Source organism: Budorcas taxicolor, chromosome 14 (genome assembly GCF_023091745.1).
Source record: "Budorcas taxicolor isolate Tak-1 chromosome 14, Takin1.1, whole genome shotgun sequence".
Lineage (NCBI taxonomy): Eukaryota > Metazoa > Chordata > Mammalia > Artiodactyla > Bovidae > Budorcas > Budorcas taxicolor.
Window position 1 is genome coordinate 73,646,035 of NC_068923.1, and position 24,441 is coordinate 73,670,475.

The window sequence follows — 24,441 nt, forward strand, 5'->3', positions numbered from 1 at the left end:
AATTTGTCAGTACATATATGAAAATAAAGTTTGACCATTAGGCCAATAATTCACAATACTTCAGTACAACAACATACTATCATAAAAATATCCTAGAGTAACAAATATAATAAAACTCATTATAAAAGACTAGCTGAAATAAAAGACTTTATTTAAATGTTAATAATTCAAGTTAATATTCAATTAAGATAAATTTTATTTGATCATATTCCCTTATAAGGCTTATTTATTCAGAAAATTCTTACAGACATCACAGAACAGATCATTGATGTTCACACAGAAATTTGCCCATTCAAATCCAACACTTCCTATAGCAAATACGGCACGTGTTTAGGAAACACTTCTTTATCCATTGATAGTGGAAAAGTTCAGAAGACATTTTATACAGTGTTGAAGCAGGAAATGTATGGTAAACTGAGCATTCTAAGAAAAATTTTTTTCAAAGATATTAAAGAGTTAGTATTAGTATGACTGATACAGATAAACATTGTAACACAAAATCAAAATGGCCTATCTTAATTACTTTCTTAGCTTCAAATCAGGTGACACAAATTCTTAAATCAAAATACCACACTCATTTCTGCAATACTTGTATCATGGTTTTTGAGTGATTTATAGAAAAACATGTTTTATCAAAATATATTTGGAATATTGATATACTGAAATTATAACTCTTTAGAGAAAGCATTCCTATAACAAATTTATCTCTTTCTGAATAGTGAAAAAATGAAAATTTTCTGAGTACTGAGGTAACCAAAGCTTTACATTTTAAGAGAGAAGAGAAATTCTGGTATGAATTCTAGAGATCTGAAAAAAAATTACACATTTTGAAACATAAATGTCATTTTGATTACTATGCAAGTATACTTTTGACCCAATCAAAAGTAGACAGTAAATCTCATCACAATTATAATACAAACTAGACTTTGCCAATAGGATCGACCACTAGAAAAGTATTATCCTCTGAAATACACTCATAAATTAACATGCTATATACCATATTTTCTTTTGCATCCCAGTCCACCCATTTCTCAAAGTAGGTAAAATAGGAAAATATCAGCTATATTAGTACAATAGGTTAATGCTGAGATATATTAATACCATATTTTGCATCATTTCCTATAGTAAAAACTTCCCTACATACATATTTACCACACTACTAAAGCAGCTTCCACACACGTTAAAATGAAATTAGTATGAACTGGACAAAATAACCACCTAAGTATATTCCACCTCTAAGAAAATATTTTATTTTTTTGCAGAAAACATAAAAGCAACATAAATAAGTGGAGCTTCTTTTGGTACCTAGCATTTTCCTGTATTTTGAGTATTTTATAATGGCATTAAAGCAATATTTCTCATGTTGTATGGATTCAAAACATTCAAAATTCTTTCTAACCCATTTATTAATTTATTATAGAGAATAACTGAAGCACACAGACTTTGAGTGACTTACCCAAGGTCATAAAATAAGCTCAAGGCCACAACCAGAAATAGAACACAGGTCTCCTGATTACAGATCAATTTATTTTCTACTAGATGCTATATGACCCAATAAAAACAAGTGAAATAAAAAGTCAATTAAGAAAAAATAAACTTTTTTCATGGTAACACCTGAACTGGATATTTTATTATATAGTATTAACTAGACGCTCTAAAAAAGAGGTACGTGGTACAACTAACTATGCAAGTAATTCACCAATGCTTTTTACTCTTGTGAAGAATATGGTAATACTTAGCACCAACAATTTAATTGTTTTGAGAAAATACTACAAAATTTATACTGTAGAAAAGGATGAAAATGAAAGATTTTAACAATGACCTCACTATGAACTGAAAGTGCCTATTAAATCATTTTTCCATTACTTATGTCAACATGATCACTTAATAAATAGATCTTAATCTTACATAAAAATCACTTAACTTTAATTAGAAGATCGAATATCAATTTAAATCATAAAATTTCAATGAATAGCTTTCAGTTATACCGAATATATTTTTTAAATGTTTGGCTATCCTGTCTTCTTTGTGGTTATAGCTTTAATTATATACTGTTTGTATTAGAAAATCCACTTTTCAAAAGAGAAGCTTATGCTCTATATCCTTTAAACAGCTGTGTCATATTTCAATGGCAATAGCTATAAAAACTTATTTCACATATATTATTATAATAAATCACAGGCTTTCGTGAACCTTGAAGAAGCTAAAAGCACTCCCTTCACTTTTCCCATCTCTCTACTTTTCCTTTAATCCTTACTTTGTGACAAACATTCTACCTTCAGTGCTGTTAATGGCAATTCTAATCAGAAATCTTTCTAACATGTCATTTAACCAATAACCAGTTAGAGAGATTAAAGACAGTAAAAGTATACCCTCCCTTAGGGATCTATTACTGTCACACTATAGCTGGTTGTGATTAGATAGATCTATACAGATATAGATAAAATATACACTTACAGCCTTAAGACTTTAAGTGTATATTAGAACTTGCATGTAATTAAAAGTTAATAATAAGTATGAGGGCTTTTCCTGAAATGGCAACCCACCCCAGTATTTTTGCTGGAAAATTCTATGAATAGCAGAGCCTGGGGGGCTATAGTCCATGGGGTTGCAAAGAGTCAGAAGTGACAAAGCATGCACACATGAGGGTTTTTTAAAGGTCGTAGGAGCCTTAGAATGTTTCCTTTGAGGGAAGGAGAGATATTTTTCAAAATAAAGCCTAAGCAAAGCATCTACTTAGTAGGTATTTCAACAATATAAAGATCAGGAAAGATCTAGAATAAAAAATCAAAATGTTTATCGAAGTTTACAGATTTCAAATTAAAATTTCCCTACTGTGACAAAAATCTTGTTGAAAAACTCCTCAATCTAAGTGATTCAAATTTATTTTCTAAACTAGTTATTACTTTCCATAATTTTGCAACAACCTTCAGATTATCGAATATTTACAAAAATTTCTACCTACCTATTGGAATAAGTGAAGCATGATCTTTTGAAATATTAACATATTTTTAAAGTTAACAAAAATATTTATCTTTTAAATGTCTTATTTCTTATTCCTAGCTGTGCCAGTTTTCTTCTGATTCTATCCTGAGAGTCTTACTTGTAATGTAATTTTAAATGCAGAAGAAAAACATGCTTAGAGTACTTATTGAAGGAGTTTAAAATAACTGATTTCCAAACTACAGCATGCTACTTATCATAAAAAAGAAAGTCACTTAAGTACAGGCTTGGCCTTATAAATTTATCTGTATGTTTAATGAAAATGGAACCAACTTTAAATGAGCAAGTAAACCCATAAATCATGAAATCTCACATTATTCCAGGAGAATATCCTTGTTAACAATGCTGTGTTTACTTCTGAAGGTATCAGCAGTACTTAATTCTAAAATTCCCATCAGTTGATTTGCTTTCTATAAAATATCTACTTAGTTTGTTTTATATCACGTTCTCCTGCCAAAATAAAGTATATTCATTTGAAAACAATCCAGAAATAATTAGAAATTACCAACCTGTTAATACTAACCAAGAATACAATCTTGATTCTTCTTCCCAGATAAAGATGGATTAGACTAGCATCTAATTAAAGACTAAAATATTGATTTAGTCTGAAATGTATTGTTTCTACTTTTAAGAAAGGTTAGAGTATTCAAGAATGAAAGAAAACAAAAGCACAAATATCAAAATAATCAAGGAAAATTTTTAAGTATGAAATTCACTAATATAATACACTTTTGAATATTTAGTTTGCCTCATGATAAATTTTCTACATAACTCCAAAGGTTGAACTGAGTAAAAAAACTCCCTGCCTTCACCTCAGTTGCAGATCTATAAAAAATACAATATGGAAACTCTATCTTGGAAAAAATTAAAGGTTAATACATTAAATCATATAATGCTAAAACAAGGGGCTAATAAAAAAAAACTTACAGCAAGTAGTAAAGCATAACTTGTTACTTTGAATATTCTCAATTTCCAAAAAACTGTATAATCATACAGTCACTCAGGAAAGTGCTTCATTGCCCTCACTTTTCCAGAAAATCATAAGCACTTATTTCCAGATAAGATACAGCAAGGTAAGTAGCACTGTCAAATTTCACAGTAATTATACAAAAAGTAGCTAAGTCAATTGTAGATTTTCCTAGCTACAGCATACCTTCCACTTAGAAAAAGACAAATCAAGGTGGACAATCTTTTTTTATAGATACTTATCAATCATCACATATATCAGAAATCATTTATAATTACATCTCAAAGTATTGTAGATTCTGAACTATTTAAGTCCAAGAGTTTTTTATTCTGGAGAAAGAGAAATTTTATCAGTCTAAAACATTCATTTAGTATAACTGAAGTTAGCTTTTGCACCTACTTTTGAGTTTAAGTAAAATACGAGATAAAATATTTTATGCAAAACTATGCTCTTTTGCCATATACTATGCTAATTACTAGAAGAACAGATAACTCACAAAGTGAAAATAATAAATTTCAACAGATTAACTTTGTTTTCATCATTTAAAAACAGTACATTATTGTAGGCATAGTATTCTAGTCTAGAATTGGATTGTTTATCGAGAAAATAAGCAACAGAGTTTACATGCTTGCATGTCCTTGATTAGCATTAAGAATGGTTTGTTAACTTTATGGCCTACCGAAAATCTATGACACATTCTACATGAAGAAGATATTTAATGATTTACTCTGAAGATTAAACATAAAACCTGGGTTTTAAAATCATTTATAAAATTCTTGAATTTTATGATCACATTAAAGATACTAATACGATAAACATCATTATCTTTCCCAGGGATTTTCCTCTATATTGCTATTAGTTAAGTCAGAAATACTGAAAATAAACCACCCATTTGCTGATAATTCTCTCAGAACAACCTAGTTCAGAGATGTATTTTTCTTAAAAGAAGCAGATACTAATCCATATTACTTAAAGTTCACCCAAGTTTTGTTAACCCATTTTCTAGTCTACATCATGCCATTTAGCACTCCAGTTCCATAGTCATATTTAAAATAAAAACTTCAAGCAGTGTTTCAATTGTTAGTATATATCCTTAAGATGAAAAATTCCTAGTGTTGTTCTTGTATAAATTTTCGTACGAGAGCAAAAGAAAAAGATAACAATTAATGTGATTAATACATAGCCAACAATGCATCTCAGGTTTGGGTTCAAGCCTTTGCAAATTTCTTCTAATGCTACAAGTTTACTACAATAATCCTTTGATTAAAAAACTTTGACTATTAATGGAAGATGATCTCTTAGATTTTAATGAATAAAAATTATATATTAAACACTGATCATAATTACTGATAATTAATATGGTAGATATATTTAAGTATAAAATAAAGAATGAATCCAAAGAGGTCTCCTGTGAAGTCCAACTCATAAACAGGCTGTTGAAATGCAATCAGGCCCATCTGATAATCAGCCCACTGTTTTCCACCCATTCTATCATTCCAAAGTTTCAATCATTAAAAAATTCTCAACATATTCTACCTTTCTTTTAGAAACAAAAATATTTATGAACAACAGAGCTTAACATAGTATTTACTGCCTTAGCATATTGCATACTTACTCATGACATTTAGGGTTTGAATTCCCAGGAATTTCCCAGTATATAGGAAAATGCACAATTGCCAAGGTAGGAAAATCTATAAACATTTTAAACCATGATATTAAGGCACTCTAACTACATTAATTTTCCCTATTGCATACACAGCTTATACTTAATCAGTAGGCTTAAGTACTAAAAATATATGTAATATATGAGAATATACAAATTTAAAATATCTAAAGGAAATTAAGATTTCCTTTAAAATTTAAATTTAAATTTTAAATTTCACAAATGAAATGAAATTAAGAAATTTCATTTGTGAGGGTTAAAAATATATTTGGCCAAATACTGAATCTTTTCCTGATTTTAATATTCAATGTAATTTATTTACATAGATAATATATGGCCACAAGGGTATTCATGTCATCAGACACGATGGCAAGCAAGAACAATAAATAATAGTTTATGACCAAGGATAATCATATCACACAACACAACAAGGAGATATTTTTACACTAATAATTTTTGTTAAAAAATCATAACATAAAATCATAACATAAATCATAACATGAAACCAATTTTATACTTTATTTTTTAAAGTCTTCAGAAATATATTAAGCTACTTGTTATTTTCCAAATAAACTGATTATTTACATATTTATTTTAAACTGAAGGATAATGATTTACAATACTGTGTTGGTTTCTGCCATATATCAACATTTTGGTGATTCTTAGATGACACAAGTGATGCTTAATTAAAGATTTGAAAAAGAGTGCAAGATATTTTTCTTACAACTTTATGAATATATTTAAATTCCCAATATGATTTGTTTTTTTTTTTTTTTAATTTTTAGAATTTAATTGTTTCACTAACAGGGAATTCACAGATTAACCGTTTTACACAAAGGCATTTTTTCCTTATGGGCTTTCCGGGTGGCTCAGTGGTAAAGTACCTGCCTGCCAATGCAGAAATGCAGGAGACAAGGATTCCATCCCTGGGTTGGGAAGATCCCCTGGAGGAGGAAATGGCAACTCACTTCGTATTCTTGCCTAAAAAATTCCATGGACAGAGGAGCTTGGTGGGCTACAGTCCCTGCAGTCACAAAGAGTCGCACACGACCGAGTGAGCACACAGCACACATTTTTTTCCTTGCTCGCCAGACTTATGTAACACAATACTTCTCAAAACATCCTCTTCTCTTTAATAGCACTATCACAATTATAACAACGAAATCTTTAGTGTAATTATTTTTAACTTATGTATTATTGCCAGAATGTAAGCTCTATGAGGGCAATTGCTGCATCTCTCTTGTCTACCCCAGGGACTAAGTACTTACCATAATGTCAGGCACACAACAGCACAGCAATGAATACTTGTTAATAAATCAGTTTAATTTATATATTGAAATTTTATTTTAAGCCACATCTGTGGCTTGCAGGATCTTAGTTCCCTAACAGGGATGGAACCCAGACCCCCTGCGGAGTGAGTGAAAGTGAAAGTGTGGAGTCCTAAACACTGGGCCGCCAGGGCAGTCCCTATATTGACATATTTTAAACTATAGGTTTCAGAGATTTAACACGAACTGAATTTCTGCATAAAAATACATTAACCTTGTTACTATAAACATAATTTTTAAAGATGATAGTTATTATAAAAAACCATTAGCATTCTTAAAATTTGAATGAAATTTTCATTGTACTCTCATCCAATTACTGATTAAAAGTAGTATTGATTATTCAGTTGACTTGTCTCTGCATTTTGCATCACTTCCTTTTGCTTCTGGTTTAAGTTTTTGTCCTCTCCTACTTAATCATATCTCCCCAAAAAGAGAGAGGAAAGAAAGAAGAAAATAAAATCACTTCATTTCAATTTACTAGTAGAATTAATGGCTTGAAGAGACTATTGAATTCACATACAATGCTATCATTCTGTCTTGTTTTGGTTGCAATAATTTTAGCTCCAGAAGTTGTAAGTAAATCATTACCAATTGATATAATACCTCTATAGCATTTGCAATTAAATATAAGGAATGGCCTACAAAGACACGCTTAAATATATATATGTTGAGCTTTCTAGAGAACTTTTAAAGGGATGTAAGCACTTTTCATTTAATTTGGGTCTAAACAACCAAATATATGCTATTTGTGCTTAAGTTGGTCACCTTTTCCCTAAAGAAATAATCTTAATAAATAATCGCTTTTTCCAAAACATGTGTAACTAGTTTTCTAAATAAATCTTGAATTGTTTTCACCATTCTAATCTAAACAAGCTCTACACACTCTAAAGTTCACACCAAAGTGAGAAAAATGAAGTACAACAGCACACACATGTTTAAAAAGCATGAAATGCAATGCTTATAGCCTCATGCTTTCAGCTGTTTTCCAAATCCTGACAAACCTGGCTCAGATTGGTGTTTCTTTGTCGGCAATGGTTTGTCATCACTTATTGTACCATTCACCTTTTTCTGCTGGTCTTCCCATGTAACTTCTAATATAAATCAAAAAATATAATCAGAGTTTGCCAGGCACATTGGATAAATTGTGTACTAAAAACCTAAAAATACTTCATGGATCTAATTTAAAAAAACTATTTTTCCTGTAAATTCTTCCGTAAATTCTCAGTAATATGCAGTTAATGTTTTAAATATAGACATATGACATTTAAAATTGTTTTGTAGATTTCAAAATCCAAAGCATTTAATTTTACTTTCAGGAAATTCTAAACTTTATTTTCAATAAAAGATTATTGAACGTATGAAGAAAATGATTTCAGTGATATATCAAATAGTTTTTTTAATCAATAGTGAATAATATTAATTTATGTTATAAATAAACATTTTGCTAAACATTAGTGTGGTAGATGAAATGTTTATATGGAACTAAAATACAGAGATTTTCATACAAATCAAGAGAAAATCTGTTACATTTAATATATACATAAATATATATTTATATATATTATTTATAAATATATATTTGTACATATTTATTTATAAATATTTAATATATAATAAGATAAAATGGTGATTTATTTATTACAGTATTTAGTACTTTTATTGAACAACAGAAAAATACATGTACTATGAAATATTGTCTTAATAAAAATTAGTATCTTAATAAAAAATGAATATTAGTTTGGTATCATTGAAAATGCATTACCTGAATTATCTAAAATCATTTGGAATTATTTGTAGTATAATATAACATTCATTCATTCAAAAAATATTTATTCAGTGCCAACTATAATCCAGGCATGTTTAGCCATTGGTGATATAACAACAACAACAACAGACAAAAATCCAGGGCCTCATAAAACTTACATTCTAGTGGGAGAAATAAATTATAAACAAGATAAATGAGTAAAATATGCTGTGATTTAGATACTGGTAAGTGCTAAGAAGACAAACATGAAGTAGGTAAGAAATAAAGGGACTGTGCAAGGTGTGATGCAAATTTGAACAGTTAGTCATGGAAATTCTGATTAAGAAGGAAGGTTTCGAGTGAGGAACTTAAGGAAGTAAGGGAGTTATGCCTATGATTATTAAGGGAGGGCATTACAGGTAGAAGACAGCACATGCAAATGTCCTGAGGTGGAAGAATGTCTGATATGTTCTAGGAAAGCACAGAGGTCTCCTGGCTGGAGTACAGTGAGGAGAAAATGGAAAATCACAGAAGGTGAGGTTAAAGAGGTAATGAAAAAGGAAGTGGAGGGAGGACAAATCATGTTGGGCCTTGTAGATCATGTTTCAAAAGATTCACTGTCACTCTTTGATCTTAATCTCACAGTAGCATTCACAAACACTTAAGTATACACTTGCTTTTCTTTTTATTCCCATGTTTCTAAAGCTATAAATCAAGTAGACAGTTACCATCTAAGGACATTTTAATCCCCAGGAAGTTTCACCATGCTGTAAATGATCCTCTGGTACTTATTCACCTTTGGTCATAAATAATGGAATACTGGAATGAAATACTAACCTATTTTATAATATTAAGCTAAGCAAAATTAACCAGGAAGATAAAAAGCACTGTCAAAAATGAAAAAAAAAAGCTATATTGCAACATCAAATATGGATGATTCTGGATACACTACTATCTTTATTTACATATATTGCTAGAATTGACTGCATTAAGCATAAGGGTTTTTCAGTTCCTAGACCTGAAATATGTAAATGCTATTTAATAAAGGCATTTTATTCTGGTCCAACATAAATCAGCAGGAAATAAACTTCTTGCTTTGAGGGTATTGAATTTGTACTTTGGCATGTAGTTGACCCCCCTGATTTTCTAATTGATAAATAATCTGATAAAGATGCAAAATAGCATTCCCAGATGGTAAAAAATCTGGATAAAGACACAATGTTTGAATCAACTGTTAGTGGAAAGAGAAATCTTAAAAGCTTTAAACAATAAATCTTCTGATAAATTTCAAGACTCTAGTTAAATCCTCTTTAGTTAAAAGAACAAAGAAATGATCTCTCCTTAGTCAAAATTAATCTGTGGCAACACAAAAACAACAGGCAAATTTCCCTATTTTGGGGAAAATAATAAACTCATTTATAATACAATATTTCTTGATTTTGAATGACTAGCACTTTTGGTTATCTATCAATATATAAGATTTCACAAGCAATAAAGAGTTGGTTCTAAAATCAAATTTTCTAAAATCCTATATATTTGTCATTTAAAAAGCTACTTCAAATTTCATCATTTGGTAGAGTTTGTGATGTTCCAAAAAAGAATGATATGCTACCTTTGAAGTAAGACAGTGTGTAGAAGTAGAAATAGCTTGTTTCGAAAATGGCTCAACCTTTCTATATACTGGTAGAAAGCGTATTCTGAAGTGTGAAGGAAAATATCCTAACACAAACAGAGTTAGTTTTTAAATACTTTTTTGAGTTGACGGAAATCTATTACATGGCGATAACGAAAAATAAAATCTCATAACCATCCATTTATAAATACCAGACAACACAACAATGGAAGAAGACTTAGATCAAGGCTATCGATGATTGATAAAGGAGGTAACAGATATGTAACTGGACTAAGGTGGCTTTTAGGGACATTTCTGCCATTAACTAGGTGTATAACCTTGGACAAGTTTTATAGCCCCTCTGCCTCTACTCTGTTACCTTAGCAGCGAGGAAGTTCTAAGGTTAATGCCAGCTCTAAATTTACAGAGTTGCTCTGGCTTCTTACTACTGATTAGTCAAGATTTTGTGTGAGAGTACATACACCAGAGACGATAAAATTAAGACACTGAATCTTAAGATTTTCTAGAAGATCTAAATGTGACTATTATCAAACCCTATGTCGAAACTCAAATGTCTGTTTAAAACAGAACTAGTCATAAAAAGCACAGAACTGACTACCAAATAATTAATTCATCACCCCAGAAACAATGTGAAATATTAACCATACCTAGCCCTCTTTGAATTTATTGGTCATATAATTAAAATGAAATACTTAATGTCATTAAGAATAAACTATGGAAAATTTCAGGAAAATGTTCAAATTGTTTGAAAAGTGTTTTAGTTACATTAAAGAAAAACAGCAAAAAAGTGCTAAGCATGCAGCCCCTTAAAGATAGTCTTTTCTATTGAAGGATTATTGTGGTAATTTAAAAAATAGTCTTCTTAATGTTAAATAATAATGATCTTAAGATTTAAGTACAAAGTAGTAACCCATGATATTGTACATCTACTACCAAAGAGTAGAGGTGAAAAATCAGAGATGCATAAAGCAACTTAGTTGATAAGTATGAGCTCGAAAGAATGTCCCATTGCTCAGCTGCAAACTAGAAATACAATCAAGCGGAGAAAACATTTTTGTAAGGGGGATAATTGCATCAAGTAAACATTCAGTTATGAATTTAATTTGTAGATGGGGAAGCCTAAAGACTGACCTAATAACTATTAGATAATTTGAAGAAACAACTTACTCATGAAAATTAAACTATGAGATATTTTTAAATGATATTTTAAAAACCTACATGTCTATAGAATACCTATGTTCCAGCTAGTACAATCCTGTATCAAGACAATTTAAAGAGCACAAATTCCTATGTTAAGAGATTGTATTTATATGATACTATGTGTTTCAATGTACTTTCACATACAACATCATATCTAATCCTATAAACCACTGAAAGGACCTTTTATCAGGTGTTCTCTACAGGTAAGAAAACAAGGAACTGATTAAAAAGGATAAGAACTAAATATTCGCCCAGGTTCACAAACAATTTCACAGGATTTACCTCATTTGATTCTCAAAACAGCATATTGGGGATAAAAGATTATTCTCAAAATAGCATATTGGGATATGCTAAGATTTGCTATTCTCAGATGAACTGTGACTTAAGGACCTAGAGTCACAAAGTTGGCCCACTGTAAAGGCAGGCCCTGATCCAAGGTTCCAAAATCTGTGATCTTTCTGTAGCACTGTATCACCTTCCTAAGATTACGCTATTTTCAAAAACAAACAGAAGATGGCTGTTTGTATTTAGGAAGCCAAAAATGGTATGTTTTTAAAAATGGCTGAAGTTTGCAGAAAGGTGTGAGGTAGGAGGGGTTCTCTCCCATATTAGATTAATTAATTGAGGCTTTGGTAGTCTAAAGGAAATAAAATGAGCAAAAGGGGAGGCAAAGAAAAATAAGGAAGAATGGCTACTGTGAAGGAAAGGAAAGATAGGAAAAGAAATTAGAACATATTTGTTTACAAGTTAATTAATAGAGGTCACCAAACAGTTGCCTACTGAAATACCCTAAACAGTTACAAGTCCTCAGTCCTTCAAATCCTTCTTGTTCACTGTCACCAAGCTATTATTCTATAAAACAGATGTAATTGAGTGAAATATATGATAAATTCTTTGCTATTTTAAAGTATCCCTCAGTCTCTCCCATTTTATTTTTTGTCAAAGTGTTATTCATCTAAGTTAGCAGGGAATGCTGTCTTTAGGAAATATCTGCCAATGCCACTATAAAATCTATTCCTATCTAGATATTATGCAAATTTGGAAATTAAGACCTGGGTATTGGTACTCTCTTTACTCTATAAGCATTTGTGAGAATACAGAGAGCCAGCAAAACGAAGCCTGTCCACACCATCACCCTAAATGCTATCCGATTCCTTCCCTGAATACTTATAGAAGCAAGCATCCATTATGAAGACTGTAAAAGTTATTTTATTATTTTTGATTCCTTTGAAACCTGTATTTTTCCCCTCTTCTTCCCATCCTTCCTTCCTGTCTTCCTTTCTTATTTATATGGTTCTCTATATATGAAATAATGTAGGCAACTATACATTGAGACTCAAAGGAGCAAAAAATTTTTCCTTACGTCTCATTGTGTATCTTTAGGAACTTGACTTGTGAAGGCAGTATGGTAGAGTTTGGTTTATAATACCACATTGAATGGCTCACTAATAGACAATAGTAGGATATGGCCATTAAGTTTCCCAAAACAGACACAATTAACAAACACTAATAACATCATAGACAATAAATTAAGTAAAAACTATTTGAGACTAACAATTTTTTAGCCACATCTCCAAAATGCTTAGTTTCTGCTAAAGATCCTTACAGGTTAGTTTATTTTACAGAAGAGGAAACTGAGGTTCAGAGAAATTACAACAAAAGCCTTGTCAGAGGTCATACTCTTCAGAGTAGAAATGAGTTTAAAACCTGATGTATTGACTTCCAGTGGAGATCTCTAAACATTATGAAACTGGTAAAGTCCAAATGGTTTAAGCAATTTTAACTTAGAGAAAAGTATTCTAGATATTTGCATGTTGAGCTTCACATGTGGATTGAAACATGTACAAATGCTGCACAATAAGCCTCAGTTCACACTGCAATTCAGGTAGCTTCTTTCCTCCTTGTACTGTTGCTTATGCAAATGTGACCAAGAACAGCATCAGGGTTACTATCTTCCTCAAAACTACCAAATAATATATATGAAATAATTGGTTCAGAGTGATGATCATAATCAGGTTTAGTTCACCTTAAATCCAAATTTTCAGATTCTTGCTGAAAACACAAGATTATAGCAAGAAATAATAGTACTATGTGACAAGTATTACTGTAAGCAATTTAAATAAACTAAATTATTTGAGAAGTTAATTTATAGCATATTTACATAGCAAGGAATGTTATTTAGAGTAGAAAGTGAAAGTGAAAGTCGCTCAGACATGTCCGACTCTTTTCAACCCCATGGACTGTGTATAGTTCATGGAATTCTCCAGGCCAGAATACTGGAGTGGGTAGCCTTTCCCTTCTCCTGGGGGTCTTCCCATCCCAGGGATTAAACCCAGGTCTCCCGCACTGCGGGCAGATTCTTTACCAGGTGAGCCACAAGGGACACCCAAGAATACTGGAGTGGTTAGCCTATCTCTTCTCCAGCGGATCTTCCCAACCCAGCAATCGAACTGGGGTCTCCTGCATTGCAGGTGGATTCTTTATCAACTGAGCTGTGAGGGAAGCCCATTCACAAGGGGCTACTTCTGGGCAGAGTTTATCATGACCACCCTCCCAAGGTACCGAATGCTCATCCACATTTTCAGCAGCTCTGTCCCCTTACTTGACTTTCTCCATTCACAAGCTCTAACTTGTTTCCTTTGAAATTTCTAGGTAATAATAACTCAGATCAGTCCCCTCAGGAAAATTTACATTTCAATGTTCTAGATATTCTGTTTTATATTATTAAAATAATTAAGCCATTAGAGAATGCCAGAATATGAAGTACTATCACAAGCAGTGGGAAAATATTTTGGCATGAAAACATGCCCAGAACACTTCAAAACTTACTTCCTCTATATGTATCACAATCTTAAGAGACTCTATGTAAATAATATGTTATAAATTTACAACTATGTTTTATTTGTTCTTATCATTAAATTATTACTGTATTACTAATTTTTTTTAATTGGGAGCTCCCCAAAGCAGGAAATGTATCTTATTGATCATTGCATTCTCAATGACTACCTAGTACAACAAATTGGAAATAGCAGCTATTGGCTGAGTTGAACTTAACTGTTAACTAATCTCTAAAACACACAGACATGGTTGAAACACATGCAAGGAAAATGCCATTCATCTGCAAAGGCATGGTATGTATATGTATAACACAGGGAGTCAAGACTAGAAATCTGTTCCTGCATGGACTGAAGAAAGCTAATCCTCTAGATTCCGCTCTTTTATCAGTGAAGCAAAGCCGTTTTATCAGAAGATTTATAAGGCTCCTTCCAAATCTAAGTCTTGATTCTAGATCTAGGAACAAAGCTACACAACACTGATACATATCTTGGCAAACTATAGGCAGATGACTCTAGAGAACAAATTAGCTGAGCTAGATTTACAAGTCAAAGAATGAGCACAAAGTTTCCCACGTATCTTTCATGTATTCTTGCTTGGCCCCTGACCTTTCTCGTTAGTCCAGATTTTTAGTTCCTTTCTTCCCTTTATAGCCAAAGGTGTCTATGTGGTGGTGGCTTAGTTGCAAAATTGGGTCTGACTCTTGCAACCCCATAGACTGTGGCCCACCAGTCTCCTCTGTCCATGGGATTTCCCAGGCAAACAACCTCCATTTCTTTCTTTTAATCCACTCTAATCGGCCTTTTGGCTCAGAGGGAAAGATTCCACCTGCCAATGCGGGGAGCTTCCCAGGTGGTACTAACGGTAAAGAAGCCCCCTGCCAATGCAGGAGACATAAGAGAGGCAGGTTTGATCCCTGGGTTGGGAAGATACCCTGGAGGAGGGAACGGCAACCTACTCCACTATTCCTGCCTGGAGAATCCCATGGATAAGAGGTGGGGTGGGCTACAGATCATGGGATCACAAAAGGGTTGGACATGACCTAGCAACTACGCAACAACAATTGGCCGTTTACTCCTTACAACTCCACCAAAGCTTCTCTGAAAAAGGTTAACACAATGGTCTCCTATTTGCTAAATCTAGTGGTTTTACCTTCTTAATAATTCTCTTTGCTTCAAGCACTTTATTTCCACTTAGGACACTAGAATCCATGGCTTCCCCACTACCTGTCCTCCTACTCTTTCTCAGTTTCTTGTTTCTTCATCCTTTCAACTTCTAAATAAGAACAGTTCAGTTCAGAGTCCTCAGACTTCTTTTAGCTATCTATACTTGTGATCTCTCATGATCTCAATGGGCCTCGTGGTTTTAAGTCCCTCTTTATAAGGATAACTCCCTAAATCTATAACTAGAGTCCATCTCTAAACTAAAATCCAGAACATATTTCAAACTGCCTATCTGACATCATATCTGACATGTCTAACAACATCTCTATCTTATATCTAAAATTGAGCACCTGATATTCCCACCAAATCGACTTGACTCAAGTTTTCCCCTCCACCAGTCAATAGAAACTCCATATCCTTCCAATTACTCCGGGCCAACACTTGGATGGTATCACTGCGTCTCTCTCACCCTGTCAGGTAACTCTGCTGGTTCTATCTTTGCACATCTATCCAGAATGCAACGACTCCTATTACTCTGGCCTAAGTTAGCTATCATTACCTCATTCCTGCGTTATTAGGAATGCCTCCTAGTAGCTCTCCTTTTTCCTAATCTTGATTCTTTCAGGTTATTTTCAACCTAACAATCAAACTGATGTTTTTAAAAAAAGAAACAGTTTTTGTGTCACTTTAATAAAAATCCTTCTTTTTCATTCAGTGAAAAGCAAAGTCCTAACACTGATCAATAGGTCATATATGGGTCACCTCCGCAGCCTTTCTGACCACACCTACTATCACTCTCCACCTTTCTCACTCTGTAGTACTCAACTGACCTCTTTACTGTTCCTCGAACAAGTCAAACTTGCTCCCATTACAGAGCCTTCATGCTTGCTGTTCCCTCTGCCAGATACACTTTTCTTACCTAGACCTTCACATGGTAATTCAAGTCTCTGCTCAAATAGTACATACTTCTCAGAAAAAAATTATCAGGAATCATTTACCCTACTCTCTTGAACACTACCTATTCCATTATCTTGATTTATTTTTTCTTTGTAAATGTCAGTATCTGAAATTATATGATACATTATTTTATTTATCACTTGCTTCCCCTAATAAATGTAAGGACAATGGGGCAGGTACCTTGTTTTATGTGTACACTAGTATATCTCCAGCACTCCCAAAAGGGGACTGGAATATAATCGTTTTATTATTTGTAGAAAGAATGCATAAAATTCTTTGTAGAAAGAATGAATAATGAAAAAAAACTAGAAACTCGCCTATTATTTTGTTCTTTGAATTTTGTAGTATGATGCTATTGAATAAGCTGTCTCATTTTAACTCACTGGAGGTATGAAGAGCAATATATTAAAAAGGATTGCCTTTAGGTAAATAATTATTTGAGAAAATTGAAACCAATTTCATGAACCAAAGAATTTGATTTTAATCTAGGTTTAATGGAGAAGCTCTGGCTGATCATATATCTCGATAATTGAAGGGCAACATATACTATGTGTATTCCAAAATGATATGTGGGCCTTTCACACCAAGAGATAGAGTAAAGTTAGCTTCATTATTTCTTCCCTTTCCATACTAAATCAGAAGAGAGAATGGTGAAAGTCCATCAATGAAGAACTCAATGCTTGAGAATTTCTAACACACAGTTACAGCTGGAATTCACTATACCTGGAATCAACTATACTCCAACATAAAATAAAAATTAATATATAAAAACAAACAATATTCACGGTCAATTAGAGGTCAGGAAACAAACAAAAAAGTCTGGTGAAAGTACTTCATTAGTTAAAATTCACTGTTTTCTCTTTCTATATAAGTAAAAGAACAAAGTAACAACACTTTAATTTCTATAAATTTCGCTGATCCACAAACATGCTTTAGCCAATTAAAAAAACAACCTCCTACCTTAACCTTACTCATGAACTTTAATATGAAATTCAAAATAAACACTAAATTTGTCTCTCCCAAAAGAAATACCAATAATAAATATTAGCCACCTAGACCTTAATTATAGGTAGAACATGAAAAGATTAAACTAAATAAAAATGAGAGTTAGTCTTAAAGAAAATATACAGAGTTTTCATTTTTCAAATTTTTATCAATAACTATTTCTAGGTCCAACTATATCATGAGTAGGATTGGTCTACATCACAATAGTGATGTTTTGTAGTCAAGAGGACTTTTATATAAATGATAAAAATAATCATGAATGTGAGTGACTGAGGTCCCAATAACCATTGTCACTAGAACCTTTACATGTAAGATTGAAAAGCTACAAATATTAGTTTTAAAACTGTGAAAAATATACAAATATTATAAATTTGTTTAATATTGTTGAACTTATAATTAAGTTCATTTTTACTTTAAAATAGTTTTAAATAGTTCAATTTAAAAAATATTCTGGATTGAAAACTATGTATGCTGTGTTTTTCTAAATGCATAATAATACAACCATCACTATTTCCCTCAGAATCTCATTCCTTACTACAACCAATAAAGTAAAACTTTTTAATGCCATAAATTCAATAGAATAAGATTGTACTAGGATCCAATAATAAGGTAGGTACTTCAAAAACAAATTTTATATTCAGAAATATATTTTTAAAAGAGCAGAAAATGTTGGATAACTTAAACTGGGACTACAGTTGTATTTATACTTATTTAAGTAAAGAAAGCACATTCATGCACATCACAAATGTCAAAACAGGATATTTAACGTATATTAATGTACTATTAACTTCATATTAGACTTGCCTTTTTTTCCACTATTAGGTGGATTTGGTGTTTCTCCCTCATTGTCTTTATAACATTGAAAACAGACAACAGTGAATAATTAAGGTCAGTAACAACCCAAATAAAATCAAGCACACCACAAAAGATGATATCACACACTAGAGAAACAAACCCATGCACTAAATACGACAGCTCGCAGTACTGAACTAAAGAGTAAAGTACACCCTTCCTAGCCTATAACAAGAATAATAAAAATAAAATGAAGAATAATGTCATTTTATAATAAGTTAGGAAGATTACAGTTATGGTTTATTCTACTTTAAGAACGAATATAATTTACTAATTAAGTTGATTTTGAGAATCAAGCATAGGTGACAAACTGGCTCCATGAATGGGTTTCTTTATAATTAAGTTGAAAGTAAATAAAAGTAAAATGAACTACTGCTGATGTCTCCAAACTAATGATATCCCAAACAATGACTTTACCGCAAACGCCAATTCTTGAACAGTATTGAAAGACTTTCAGTATTTGTATGGACTAGCTTCAGAAATATAGGAATGGGCAAGCAGGGAAACTTTAACTATACAGCTAAATTAAAATGAAGCTCATTCTTACAGTATTCTCTAAAAAAAGTTATTCCCAAAGCACTTCAGGAAAATGGAAGATGTGTTACATTCTAGTCGTTAAGTATCTGATATGTTCAGAACAGACATACTTACACTTTTCTGTATCTATGAATCTAAACTTGCCTTTGTTTTCATGACCAGGTCTACACTGACAATTTTTCTCACCTTTATAACATTAAAAATCATTACTAAAAATTAGCAGTTGCAGCTTAAGAGGTTTTCTGTCTTAGATTACAATCACTGCTGCAAGAATGCATCCGTGAAAACATATCTTATGCACAATATGCAGAGTGGCACTGCTTTCACACAAGATAAAGCAGAGAACAAAAGGCACATAAAGTCCACACTACTATTCATGAACACAATATACTGATGAGTTAAATCCTTTCATAAACACTTTGATAAACCAAAATTATGATATTAAACATAATTGGGGCTTCAGTTCAGTTTAGTTCAGCTCAGTTGTGTCCGACTCTTTGAGACCCCATGAATCGCAGCATGCCAGGCCTCCCTGTCCATCAAAATGCCAAAATGAAGTATCTTCGTTCCATTTAGAAGGAGGGCTCTTTGAAGAGAAATTAGGATTGTCAGTAAATATTAGAGCAATACTGAGCTGGGATGAAGAGGAACCTACAGTAAATTGTTTTGTTTTTTTTTTTTCATTTGGCTTAGTTGCCCCATGGCATGTGGGATCTTAGTTCCCCAAGCAGGTGTCAAACCCACATCCCCTTCATTGCAAGGCAGATTCTTAATGACTGGATCACCAGGGGAGTCCCTGATCTTATTGTAGAGAAAATTTTATGGATAAATTATGATGGTTTCTAAAAGTTTCAAGAACTAAAATTTTGGAATTTATATTCTTCCCTATATTTACTTGTAATTTACCTCTAAAAAATCAAACTTGTTGAGAGGAGGATCTACGACTTCAAAGTATCTGCACTCAATGAAACACGTGGCAGAATACAGTGTTTCGGTAGGTACTGCATGAACTGAATGAAAAGCTGGGGTAAAGGATAAGTATAAACCTTGGTCAGATGCATTGTCTATAATTTCACTTTGATTTAAACAACAAGGAGAATGTTCAAACAGGTAAATTAAATATTCTGATAACTTACTTAGATAGCTCATGTAACATCTCTCCATCAATAAAATTAAGCAATTATTTTAAAATTAGGATTGAACAATCTGTTCTCTATTTCAGATTATAAATCTGGAGCCTAAAGTCTTACATGAAAGAGAAAAGTCATACTTCTAAAACGCTCGATTATTTATTTTAAACACACAGACAGACCTGCTTTGACCTCTTCACCCTGCTTTTCTCCCCCCTGCTCTTCCACATGCCTAGTTTCTTCATTAACTTCTGTATATGCACAAGTAAAGAAAAGGGTAGGACCAGACATGTACATTTGTTACTCCTCAATAAAATAAAATAAATACTTTCAAATTATTCATGATACAATGAGTGATTATAAGGAATTGAATAGATTATTTTTTAACAAGTTTCTGACATGTTAGGGAAACAAGTAAGTATATTGTGAATAAGTTATCATACTGTCTCCTTTTATGATAACTTCGATTTATAAAAGAAATTGTGGCCCATAAACATCTGTAATACATAACAATTGTAAGAAAGGCAAAATACTTCATCTGTAAATGATACATTCTTAGAAAAACAATATAACTTTTCTTCTAGAGAAACAAAAAAAAATGTTATAAACTCCTTCCTATTTTTATAAATTACAGTACATCAAAGTTGGGGGAAATTAAAAATAATAATGTCTTACAGGATTTAGTACACTGTACTTTCTTTATATTGTTTCCATTTTCTCTGACTCTCAGATTTTGACTAATATTGTACCGCTGTCAAGACCAACACATACATATAAGGCTTTTAATTAATTTAATTAATAGACAAATATATTCTAAGTCAAAAGGAGTTCAACTAGGACATTCTCATTTTTCAGCTATTGAACAGAATCAGAAGATAAACATGCCATTACTTTGATTCTAAAACAGTCACTGAATTGTAACATCTGACAACTTTTAAAGAGATAAGCCAAACATAATTTAATTTAGACCATTAATCAATAGTCAATTTTGCATTATACCTTTAACTTCAGTTAGAAAAGTAGAATATACATAGCCATTAAAGCTAAACTAAATGATGCAACCATGTACTTGCTGGAATCTTCATATTAATATTTATGAAAACACTGCTACAATCATCCACACTCTTAAGCAAAACAAAAAAACCAACCCCCCTCCAAATCATTTTAATTTAAACTGGAAAGAGTAAAAGAAGTTTTTTTGCTCTCTTTCATTTATAAAAATGGAAAAGTCACAATTACAGACACTAAAGGAAAACTGTAGTTTTAATACATTCTATAGAACAAAAGTCAGAGAGTAAATAGAATGTTTGTTGACAAACTCATTAAAAATGTCAAGTATTAGCTGTAATGTTAGTTTTCTGGTATATTTATTATTACAATGGATGGAGCACTCATATCTCAATAAATATTGCTACTGAAGATATCAAAATTGAATTTAGAAAAAATTATGGCATAAACTGTGTTTACGACAACAGATGATGTCAAAACCCTAGCTTTAACATTTGTGGGGAGAGGAGACAAAAAATCCCATATGTATTATAGAACTTCCCTTATGGAAAGTACTTTTAAAACTACATACTCCTATTTTTATGTAAATAAAAGAGAACTATAGTAATGTTGCTAAAATCTTTTCATCAGGCTGTATAACCATCACAATAGTGATGAGTTGTTTAAAATTATAGTTCATAGTACATAGCAAATAAAAAGGACCACAAAATAGGAAGTGATAAATCATTCAACTCCAACTAACAAGAATACAGCCTATTTTGAGTTATGTAAGGCAATAAAAGTATTGCTGCCCAAATGCAATACACTTAAAAATGTGTTACCAATAGGTTATAGAAATATGACTTTTACTATAAACATATATAGAATGACAGGTTTATTTTGATGGTACTTTCTATACTATTTGAAGTAGCTTTTCAATTTGTAAATAAATATTACATGCATTCATTCAACAAATATTTATTGAGCGCCTATAATGTGCCAGGCATTATTCTATGTGCTGGAGATTCACCAGTAATTAAAATAGCTGACAGTTCTTCAAAGTTACAACATCATCAGCAGAATTCTATAATCAGCAGAGGAATTTTTATTGTCTTGGTAAATGTATGACATTCCATATAACAAGACTCAAGATTTTTCCTCTTGAGTCATAATGTAGCATTGATAACAAAACTGTACATATTTAACTTTCTTATACTATAAACAGTCTTGTTATAACATAAAAAATGATGCAGGAAATATGAAGCACAATCACTATCTAATTAAAAAAAACTTCCTTTTCTAGAAAGCCAAATTGAATAACTAAAAAATCATCATAAACACAAAATAAAATATATGATGATAATTATAACTAGACTAGGTGTATATATCCTCAATGACATAAACACAGACTGCAATTGACATCTTTGTTTAAAGTCTTCCACAAAATATAAAATTTTATGTCAAAGCAAATTTTAAAAAAAGCAAAATTTACCTTGTGATTGAAAAGTTAATTCTTTGTATTCTTACTTGACTGAATCAAAGAAATTTAACTCCTTTGTATATTTTCAAAGTAAAACAAAAACTGAACACTTAATCAGAATCATAAAACAAAATAATTTACTGTAATGAAAGTCTATACAGTGAAGGAACATCAATTGCAGTTGGGTTTATTTTTGCTCACATAGCCCCCCAAAAAGGCTATCAGCACAAAACAAACCCTCCTTTATGTACAGACCTTCATAAGGTTCTATCTCCTTGACTCCATTGTCTAGGAAAAACAAAATAAAAACAAAACAAAAAAAGGGAACCAAAGCACAGGGGTTAAAAACAACAGAAATTTCCAAAGGCACAGAATGTATCATCTTAAAGAAAAGTTAAAAGGTGACTTAAATATGTTTGTTGGTTTGCTGGTTTTGGCAATGCACATCCCATTACCAAATAAAGGGACCATTTATACAAATGACATTAAAAATCATTATATTCTATCAGCCATGCTTTTAGAGGTCCTTTATCCAAGACTTTATAGACCTTTGGGGGAGTATGTTCATCTGTGTATAAGCAACTAGGGTTTTCTTATGCGAAAATTTGAAAGTATTAAAAATATCAGTACAACATGCATCTTTCTTTGTATATTCATGATTACCTTTTTCTGGCACTCCAGTTTTGAGAAGGATCACCATTGTTGTGCATCAGCTAACCAGTCCTTTGCAGTGTGTGAAAATTGATTTGGCTAGTTACTAATAAACTTTATGTAACTATCAACAATTACATAAACTTAGTTGTAGCAAAGAAATATCATCCAACTGCTTATTTAAGATCATTAAATTTACTTCTTAAAATGCATTTATTAAAATTTGAAAAATGTGCAAGAGCAATGATGATAGGTTGCCTTCAAATATTATAGATTTTAAATGCAAAATATAGAATATTATAAATGTATTTGCAAATATAACTACTAAAAATGCAGCTAAGGTATTCAATTAACAAAAGAAGAAAGTTAATACAAAGGTAGTAAAAAAAAATCTTGATTCACCTTAGCTTCCATGTGTATATCCTATATGACACAATTAGAAATAAAACTTACTTCTCTCCAATGTTCCTTTTGGTGGAAGCTGTGGGAGTTGTCGGCCCCTTCGTCCTGCCACTGGAGTACTTGATGGGCTTGTTTGGACAGACCCAGTACGAGGATGAGACCTACAAGATACATCATTAATATTCATTTTCAATAGAATGAGTTAAATATTTTTAATATATTTGGTTCATATGATAGCTGTATGGTGCAATTTTAAAGGAGGTTTAGCTGCTGATTAAAAGGTTAGGAAAAGTAGGACAAAATATGGATATTTGAATGATTATCTAAATAGCAGAAGATGTTTATACTATTATGTAATATGCATACATACACAGATACATGCACACAAAGTCTTACAGTAAAATCCATGGAATTATTAATGTAAACTGAAATTCTATCCATATGAAAGCAAGGAGAGAAGTCTACAGCTCAAAAAATAAAAGATAATGCTTCACATTTCTTTCTACCAGATTTCAAACTCTTTAACACTAACCTCTCTCCCTTGATCCTAAGAGATTTTTACTCAGGCTTATATTAGATATCCCTTTATTAGAAATTATGTCATGAAACTACAAATAAAACCCTGAATAATTCAAAATTCAGCTAAAGAAGATATTGGTTAATACATATTAGTAGTGATAGAAAGAAACTAAAAATCTAGTTTTAACTACTGTCATTAGGATGATTATCCAAAAGTGATGTCTAATGGACACAAACAATTTCTCATTCTGTAGGAGAAGAACATGATAGCCATGAGGTGTGTTATGTGAGGAATACCCAGGACTCCTGATAAATGAGAAATCACAAAACAAATGTGGTCAGGACAGTTAATAAACAAATTACAATGGTAGCCACACACTATTAT

General features: G+C 31.7%; 1 protein-coding gene across 1 annotated transcript in view; it reads right to left on the minus strand.

Moving 5' to 3' along the window:
* The window catches only part of RIMS2 (regulating synaptic membrane exocytosis 2), a 595,573-nt gene that overhangs the window by 177,971 nt on the left and 393,161 nt on the right, over positions 1-24,441 (minus strand). The window contains exons 22-23 of the mRNA XM_052651514.1: positions 23,589-23,698; positions 22,740-22,772 (exon numbers count right to left, since the gene is read on the minus strand). Of these exons, the coding sequence (XP_052507474.1) occupies positions 22,740-22,772; positions 23,589-23,698 (143 nt within the window). The remainder of the gene's footprint in view (positions 1-22,739; positions 22,773-23,588; positions 23,699-24,441) is intronic.